This window comes from Patella vulgata, chromosome 5 (genome assembly GCF_932274485.2).
Source record: "Patella vulgata chromosome 5, xgPatVulg1.2, whole genome shotgun sequence".
In the NCBI taxonomy this organism is placed as follows: Eukaryota; Metazoa; Mollusca; class Gastropoda; family Patellidae; genus Patella; species Patella vulgata.
This window is the reverse complement of record NC_065883.2, coordinates 24,628,807-24,638,474: the sequence shown is the minus strand read 5'-3', so window position 1 is coordinate 24,638,474 and position 9,668 is coordinate 24,628,807. Positions and strand designations below refer to the sequence as shown.

The window sequence follows — 9,668 nt, the reverse complement described above, 5'->3', positions numbered from 1 at the left end:
CCGCGGTCAGTACAACAACCCACCAAAACAACATCGTCGTTTAAGACTCACTGAAATATAATACGAGGGCTGGCTGAAAAGTTCTAAAAGGATAGGTCAGTTGGATTAAAACAAACGTTTGCCACCATCAATATCATTGAATGAATCATAGACATATGAACTGCAATTGCAGTCATCAAGTACCTGCAATTGAAAGGACTAACCCCAACACAGATAAATGCCGACATGGTCTCCACTTTCGGGGAGTATGCCTCTTCTTTTTCCACAGTGGGCTGTGGCATTTAAGCGTGACAGAGAAAGCCTTGACGATGACTCGCGTACTGGAAGGACATCAACAGTTACCATTCACGAAAACATAACCCGGGTGCATGACATGGTCATGGCTGATCGATGATGGACCAATCGACATATTGACAGTGTTGTGGGCATCTCTCATGTAATCGTTGAACACAATTCTTCAAGATGGGTGCCAAAACTCTTGATTGCGGATCAGAACGTGTCAGATTCCTGATGTCCCGTTATATATTCTCTGCCGCTTTGAAGCAGATCCTGATAATATTTGGTCAGATTTGTAACCATGGATGAGACCTGTTTCCAAAAAGGAAAAAGGAACTAGCCGGTAGTAGTAATGATGACGTCATGTCAACTGTGGCATATCAGAAAATCCTTCCAGCATCCAGGCCTTGCAACATTTTTGGTAAAAATGTATAGCCCTCGAAAGGGACTTTGTATAAATATAAATGGAAACCATCGACTTTGTACCAGTCTGTCATATCAACATGATACGACATTATGATCAGTACTTTACCATTCGTAAATAATCAGATCAGTAATTTTCCTGGCATTTTTAAATAGGTACAACACTCTGTAGACGTTAGTGCAATTCCCACGAAAAAAAGATGAGCTGGGCCAGGTGACATATTTGCACTGATAAGCAAAATAAATTGGGACAAGTAACTTTTGAACATATTTTACAACAAAAACGAACAGAACAACGTATTAAAATAAAACTGGCTTCATGGAAGAAACATTGTGGGTCCCCGAACTGTGTTTCATCAGAAATCCAGAGACACGTTTATTAGAGTATTTATATTCACCTACCTGAACTACTCTAGAGTGCTATATCTTAAAGTTACAATTTTCTATTTTCTAAGAAAGTCAAAACATAATTATTTCTATGTCTTTTGCTCAATAGGTTGTCAACTCACTATGATACGATCATAGGTGTCATTCTCACACTTAAAACTCATTTACACCGGAAATAATAACACAATTACCTCCCAATTACCTCCCTTGTTTTCTATTCTCCACCATGGAGTACCTATACTCAAACGTTTGAATTTGAAGAGGAAAATGATATTTTGCCAATTTCTCAACTGGCAATAGTGAATTATAGGATTAATAGGATTATTCTTTAACAAGGTATGACTGTTTATAGATACCATCTATTTTAAGGCTTTATTTTAATAAACTTTAAAAATATAACGTAAAAAGTTAACTTACACAATGGGAATTAAATTATATCAAACTTTAAGAAGATAAGAGATGCACGTAAAGAACAAAACAACAGATGGTATATTTACATATATACCAAGTGCTTTTACTTTCGTTATCACAAGTGATACATAATCTGCTATTTAAACATTTATTAACATGACAAGCCCATTATCAGCACTCTAAGCCACCGAATGGCAGATTTAAATGGATTAGAACGCCCGCGAGATTTAAAAAATTAACGATAAAGTGGATAATCGGAACTTTAGTCTCATATGTCTAGAACCATTGCTGCGATAATAAACAATCTATGCTACATCTTCCAATACTCATAGCTTCGCTTAGAATAATGTAATTTGAATAAATTTTTCATTATATTCATTTTTCGTTATCTATTTTGGAACTATAAAGCAAGAACGATCTTAATCAGGGGTGGTGGTGGGGGGGGGGGGCGAATGGATAAAAAGGTGTGTCATTGAGTCAGGTGGTGTGGTTTCGATTCCACGTTTGTACGTGACAGGGTGGGATGAGGTTGTTTATAATCTGTCAGGTTTATTGCCCAGTTGTTGGTGACGACATAATATGTCCCAAACAGAATCTAGGGCGGAGCAACTGTCGTGAATTTCCACGGACTACCCAGACTCTTCGTTAATTTATCTACTATAGGTTCTGGTAATTGTATGTTGACAAGTAAATGTAATGATGTTTAACGTCCCACTGTCACGCGCCAATGAAGACGGACATACGTATACGAATGACGTTCACGGGACAATGCTGCAAGAACATCTCAAGTCATTTCCCATTTGAGTTATTTGTTAGTTTGAATGCCCCAGTCCATTCACATTAACTTGAGCTTAATTATTTACCAATTGTATATGATGTCTATCGATTTTTTTGGGCGTTTCCAGTTCCAGTTTCACAAATCCTTATGTAAGGCAGCTAATCAAACAGGACCGCTTCATACCTGTAATATATACAGATCTAAAGAGGCAAGAAAATTATTATAGTCAGGTCAAAATACTGTTTAACCCCCCAAAAATTGCTACAAAACGTTTCTCAACTGATTCTTGCAGTGTTTAGTGTACTTTATAACATACTAAAATTTTACCAAAGTAGGACCCCCGGAAAAGTGTTGTTTTTTTTTTCAAGATGGCGTCAAAGATGGCCATCGAAACGTCTTAATGATCATAATGATGTAACTATCAACTCAAATTTAATGATCTTGGGGGTCTATTTTAGGTTTTGGGGGGCAACTAACTCATTACGATCATTAAAAATGTTTTTTCCTATTATGTCAAAAATGGCCGCCAACACCTCCAATTGACCGCAAGTCCATAACTATTGACTCAAATTTGATGATCTTGATGTCTATCCCCAGGTTTTTGGGGACAAGGAACATATTTAGAAAACTTTGGATGTCACTGAGCTGTTCAATCATTACGAAATTGAATATATTTAGTATGTTATAAAGTACACTACACCCTACTAGAACCAGTTGAGAAACCCTTTGTAGCAATTTTTTGTGATAATACAAATCCAAAATTAAAGTCCCGATGCGACATTTGCATTTAAGCTAAAATATCAAAATTCTCACGGCTTAATACACGCTAAATATGTACTCAGATTGATTATTTAACAGTTAATTAAGAAAACAAAATCATAATACAATTGCTAGATAAACGGTTCGGATTCAATCGATGGAATTCTATTCCACATATCTTCGTAAATACTGAACGGAATTGAACCATTTTTTGACTGATATTCCTATTAGAGATTCAAATTTCATAATATTGTAGTTTGCAAGGGATTCATTATTGCTTGAAATGGCACATCGGGACTTTTATACCACATATGTTCTGTATGGCAGTAGAATGACCTAAGAAAAGAACAAAAAAGATTTAAGGGTAGAAACAATAAAATTTGCTCTTACTAGACAACATAATCAAAACTTATTCAAATTAGTCAATTCTAAAAAAACTAATAGCCATTCAAATCTTAAATTTGTTTCTAATGATATCACACCGCCATCTTTGTGCCACTGGTATGCTGTGATGCATAGTTGTATTTGTTCCTCAACATCGAGGTCACGACATTATTTAACACACAAGTCTTGTTTCAGTCTCCTATAGTATTACCTAAATAACAATTTCAAGTCATTATTTCAATCTCCTTCTGTCGGCTTGACCACCAAACGCTATGTTGTACGACTGGTATGCTGTGGAACAAAATGGTATTTGATTTGTGTTCATCAACATCGAGGTCATGACATAATTTAACACACTTAAGTCTTGTTTTGGCTTGACCACCAAACGCTAAACCATTACTTGAAAATTTTTATTTGCTCCACCAGCTTCTTAGATACAGAGAAACAAGCTATAATAAACCGTTGTTGTCTAGATTCTGAATCTTGTTTTTTTAAACCGATTAGCCAGTTTGCTATCCAAAATTCGTTCTTTTAAAAAGGGAATTTAAAGTTACAATTTCATATTTTTAAATTATATTTTTATGACGCAAATACGGGAAGACAGCTATTGAATTAGAAGTAACATCTACACAAGTTGTAAAATAAGATCGTAAGAGGATTTCGTATCGAACACGAATATCCACAATACCAGAAAAGGCGAGATAAGGTAGGAAGAAACAAAAAGTCAGAACATCACCTACTAGGCTAATTTTGATAATTTGTAAGACCTCATAATATGTCATTTCATTCTTCTACGATTGTTCACGAAATCGTTCAAGTGTCAGGGTAGCTTAAAACCGTGAAAGGATTTTGTTCGAACACAAGTATCCACATTAAGAACTCCACAATACAAAAAGAAGTGAGATACGGTAGGAAGAAACAAAAAAATCAGTAAATTACCTATTAGGCTGTTTCATTTTATTTTTCTTTGATTGTTCAAAAAACCTTTGGTATCGTAACATAATGGGAATAAAAACATGGCATGCGGTATATTATTTTTTTAAATCTAAATTGTAAAAGCAACTAAAGGGTCTTTTTCATTTCGTATCTCTGCAACACCCTTTTTCTCATCCTCCCAGGGGGTACCAGCGCTATTATCAGTGGCAGCCCACGTCCAAGCACCATTATAACCATGATCATATACATAACGGTATAATTGTGGTGCTGTCATCCCGTTACTTTTCTTGGTGCTAAATTCAGCTACAATTAGAGGTTTATCTAACTTGTAATCGCCAACAGAATGCTGAAATCATAAAGATGACGTTCTACATTTACATCCGGAAAGGAACGACGAACATAGCTTTGCATATTAATTAGTTGGCATACAATTAGCTAGTCATTGACTAAATACAATAACCAGTACAAAATTTAAACAATTTACAGTAGTGTTATATCGCGTTCACAATAACAATAAATTAATTTAATGTATTCATTACATATCGCTTATCGATTGCACTTAAAGGGTCAAGATAGTATTACCTACCTTAAATGGAGATAGATCGCTCCAACCAGACCAAGCATAAGTATGCATAGTGTAAAAGTCCAACGTACCCTATAACATAAAAAAATATTTTCATATTGATAAATGCTTCAAATGTATCCGTTGATGGAAGTGGGGGTATTAGTATATATGCAGTGGGCTATGCAGGAAATTGTGTGCGGACGGCAATTGAATTCTAGCTGTCAGGGGATGTTTTACGTGCGGGGTGACGGTTCGGTGCCATCCGACCGACTAGACACTTACATTGTCAGACCCTTCGTCCTGCATAACTAACAATAGGGAACCTCGAGTCAGTGGAGACGAAGGCGCGAGCTGCAACTGGGGACAGGCAGCCTCCATCAGAAAATTTTGAAAACTAGACTGCAGTATTTCAGGCACCCTTCGTCAAGATAAATAGAGCTGACCAGTTTATCAGACTGGAGTGGAAAATCACAAATGGACTGCTGGAAATGCAATCTGATCGTATTTCAGGCACCCATCGACGAGATAAATAGAGGTGAACAGATACCGCCTGTCGCCCAATCACTAGCTTATATAACCGGAAAGGAAAGTGTGAAACAAATGGAGTTAGTGCATCAAAGAGAATAAAATTCAAGCCGCGTTGAACCTAGACCCCAAAACGTTGAGGATCGTAAATGTGGTTCATGTATGATTGTTAATAGTAGGTTTACAGCAAGATGGGTTTGGCAAGAAATCATTCAGACTCTACAACATGCAAGTCTATCACTAAGTGGAAATGTATGATTAATTACCGAAAAATAAAACAAATATTTTTTTTATTTTTTTAAATTACTGGGGTGGGGAGGGGGGAGACAGGGCACAGGCTGGATCGAGGACCGGGCTTGCAAATAAGCGAAATACCGTGGGGTTCCCACATTGCCCGAAAGGTTTAACAAACTGGGACGTGATACTTTGACATAGTGAGGGACATGATTTCACATGGAATATGTTAAACGAAGGTAATTCAAAACGTAAAAAAAGTTTTATGAGAAATCAGCTGATATATTACCGTCTTCTTTCCACCGGCCTTGATAAGACACTCATCTTTGTAAAAATTGGTTCTTCCAAACTCATCAGTGGCAACATAGGCATTATTAGCACCGACAGTTACTAATGCACCAGAATCTACAGACTTTATAGCTGCTGCCATCCAGTTGAAAAACCTAAATTAATGCAGGGAAATATTATTCATTTATGTTGCTGAAATATATGCACCATATGAGCAGGCCCTAATTAGTATGTTCGGTGCTTGTCGCAAATACCACTGACGTGCGGGTATGTTTTAAATAAGAACATTGTATACATATTAGATTATTTCTTACTTTAGAAATTCTCTATAGGTGAACATCTTTGCCGCCCATCCGCCTCCATCTGACAAAGAACTGAAGCAAGGCTCCGCATTACGATACGCAGTGTTGACCAACCCTTCGGGTTCGTTCATCAAGTCCCAACCTCCTATAGTAGGATCTCCTTTCACTGCTTTAACTAAAGGTATTAAAGCGTTGTCGATAAAACTCTGCCGTTTAAGGTCATCTCTGATAACGCCTGTCATTTTGTGAAGACTTTGACTAACCACAGCACCATTCCATAGACAAGGAAAAAGCAGTATATTGTATTTTTTCGCTAATGCCACCATTTCTTTGAAATCACTGATATAGGTTCCTTGATGATCGAGAGCTCTGACGTGGCCATCAGTAGTAAAATCCGGGGAACTTTCACCCTGCATAAATATCCACACTCCTACAAAATGTTAAAGGACAATATTGGTGCCAGTCATTATCACATATGTGATAGAACTGGTTAACACGTTTCAAATATTATTTTATCACAGAGATTATTGCTATGATAGATGCGTAATCAATGCTTCGACAATCGGAAGTGACGAACGGAAAAGGAAAACACGAATTATCCCTCTATATAACTGACTGAAGTGACGGGTGACAACAGATACGTGGAGTTATATAGAGGGATAACTCGTGTTTTCCTTTTGCGTTCGTCACTTCCGATTGTTGAAGCATTGATTACGCATCTATCGTAGCAATGATCTCTGTGATAAAATAATATTTGGAACGTGTTTAACCAGTTCTATCACATATGTGATAATGACTGGCACCAATATTGTCCTTTAATTATTAACGAAATTCGCATACTACTTTCAAACCATTGAATACAATTAAACGGGTGTCTCCAAATCGTTTGTTACTTGTTCTGTAAAAATTGTAATAAGCAAGTACCATCGTTCTGTGGAACAGGAACTGACTATGGCATCATCGTAGCCATCTTAAAATTTTGAAGTCATATCCAAAATTCAAAATCGAAACCGATGCACAATTATCCAAGAAACAATCATGCCAGATTTGCATGCCGATCCTACATGAATCTGCGGAACCTAGACTTTTTTCGATGAGCGTAGCAGCCAAAAAACAACACCAGCATGGGTAGCGCTTGGGGAACAGTTACTGGACTAAACATCTACTAGTACTGAAGTATCCATCGTTTGTATGATGTTGGGTAAAGCTTGTTTAGACAATTCAAATTTCAAAGGGGTTTCCGTGTATCGATTCTGAGATAGTTTATTACCAGAATCTGTATAATAAGTACCTACTCATCGAATTTCCACCAGCTTCATGGAGTTCTTTCATATATCGTTCCATGTCAGCCCTTGAGTTTTTAAACTGGCCATTACCAAAATCATAGGCGTAGTGAATCCAAGCTAGGTTTACTCCCGATAAAAATACCATTTTACCATCTTTCATAAAATGACTATGATTACTGGCCATTTGCATTCCTCCTGAATTAGCTTTCATCACCATCAGCCTACCGCTCTCCACTAAATTTATATAATGCAAATTTCATATAAAACAAATTGAAACCTTACTAGAAAGTCACTTGAGCTTGCGACAAACCTAAATTTACTGAATCTATGACATGAAAATGTGATTACTTTTTTTCAGACCACCTGATACCATTTCTAACTGAAGGAGTTTAAATGGCTAATAAATATAGTACAACATAGCGGAACCTAGTAACACTTGGAGGTCTGTGCACGACTCACACCCAACAGTATTTATCCTTGATCCCTTGGGTGAACTAATGTTCAGGGCTATATGACAATAAGTGCTCGACAATTAATCTGATCCAATAAGGCTATTGTTGTATCTAATTTTACACCACATACGTGTTAAAAACATAAAGAGAGAGAAATAGGGTTTAATGTCCACTCGACACAAACTAGGACATTTCGAGACTAACATATGGTTCAATTTTATTTGAATATTCGCTTGCGGGTAGGGGTCTTTAGCAATGGGAGGAAACCGGAGGACCCGGAGAAAACCCACGATGTTGGACTGGCGACCCTACTCCTTGTCACGTACAACCGGCGAATCGAAATCACGCCAATTGACTCAATGACAGACCTTATGATGCAACGCGCAGGCACTAACCATTCGACCATTAAACCCCTGTGTTAAAAACAGACACGGCCATCCTCCGTATGTTTCAAAAGTACCGTGGCTAATTCACGGCGTAACATATTGATTATAAATCATTAATATCGCTGGAATTATAAATTTTGTTGGTCTGGCTATTTTGTGCACCTAAAAGATCCTGTAAACCTTCACATTCGTACGAAAAGTAAGCAAACCCATACCTGTCCAATCCGTCGTCATTTCATTAGATATAAATATCTCTCAACTCTCATTATACATGTATAATAAATAATAGCCTTACCAATGGTACAGACCGCGGTCAGTACAGCAACCCACCAAATCAACATCGTCGTCTAGCACTCACTGAAATATAATATCAACATAATACGACATTACGGACAATACTGTTATAACTATTGTAATATTATCTAGGATTACCAACAGTTCTATTTGGAATTTACTTTGGACTTTATCACTTATAAATCGGATCAACAATTTTCCGTGACATTGCTTAAATAATACCCCAACTCTGTAGACGTAAGGAGCCACGGTGGCTAGGTGGCCTGGAGGTCTGGTGTTCGATCCCTGCATTGGCCGAGAAAGTTCATGAAACGAAAAACCGAGGTCCCGTGTATACATTGAAATGCACGTAAAAGATCCCTTGGCAGTTGGAATTCGATATAAGAGTAGGCGATAGTGCCGCTGCCCGGGCAAAAATTCCCCCATAGCACACATACCGTATGCCCGTCTTCATTAGCCCGTTAATCCCCATTTCATTTCTGTAGACGTTAGTGCAATTTCCAAGATAGATATTGGCTGGGTCAACTTCTCGTACAAGCAAAATAACTTGAGAAAAGTAAACTGTGAGCACATTTTACAACACAAATGAACACCACAATCTAATTAAAAATAAAACTGGCTGTATGGAAGAAACGTTGTAGATCACCGAACTGTGTTTCACCAGAAATCCAGACACGTTTATTAGAGAATTCACCTACATAAAGTTTGTTGAATGCACGGTATGCTACGATATAATGTACGTTAACTTAAACACTGGAAATGAAACTAAATGATCAACCTTAAGAAGATAAGAGATAGATATAAAGAATAGAACAACAGATGGTATATTTACATAATTATATACCAAGTGTATTTGGTATTTTTTTTTATCAGATTTGAAATCAGCGGTTTATTAATGCTTTGATAATCTGCGTGAACATTAAACAATTGGATCCAAACACTTTGAAGTTCGACAGCGGAGTAGGGGAAGGGAATCCTGAAA

At 37.2% G+C, this 9,668-nt stretch overlaps 1 protein-coding gene across 1 annotated transcript; it reads right to left on the bottom strand.

Moving 5' to 3' along the window:
* Positions 1-4,427: 4,427 nt before the first annotated feature.
* LOC126820908 (mannan endo-1,4-beta-mannosidase) lies at positions 4,428-9,421 on the bottom strand. Its single transcript, XM_050549083.2, has 7 exons — positions 9,385-9,421; positions 8,688-8,749; positions 7,564-7,788; positions 6,281-6,698; positions 5,968-6,121; positions 4,941-5,009; positions 4,428-4,700 (listed from the first exon to the last, which is right to left on the bottom strand). The coding sequence occupies exons 2-7, from the start codon at positions 8,731-8,733 to the stop codon at positions 4,464-4,466; spliced, it is 1,149 nt and encodes a 382-aa protein (XP_050405040.1). The 5' UTR covers positions 8,734-8,749; positions 9,385-9,421; the 3' UTR covers positions 4,428-4,463.
* Between the last annotated feature and the right edge of the window lie 247 nt (positions 9,422-9,668).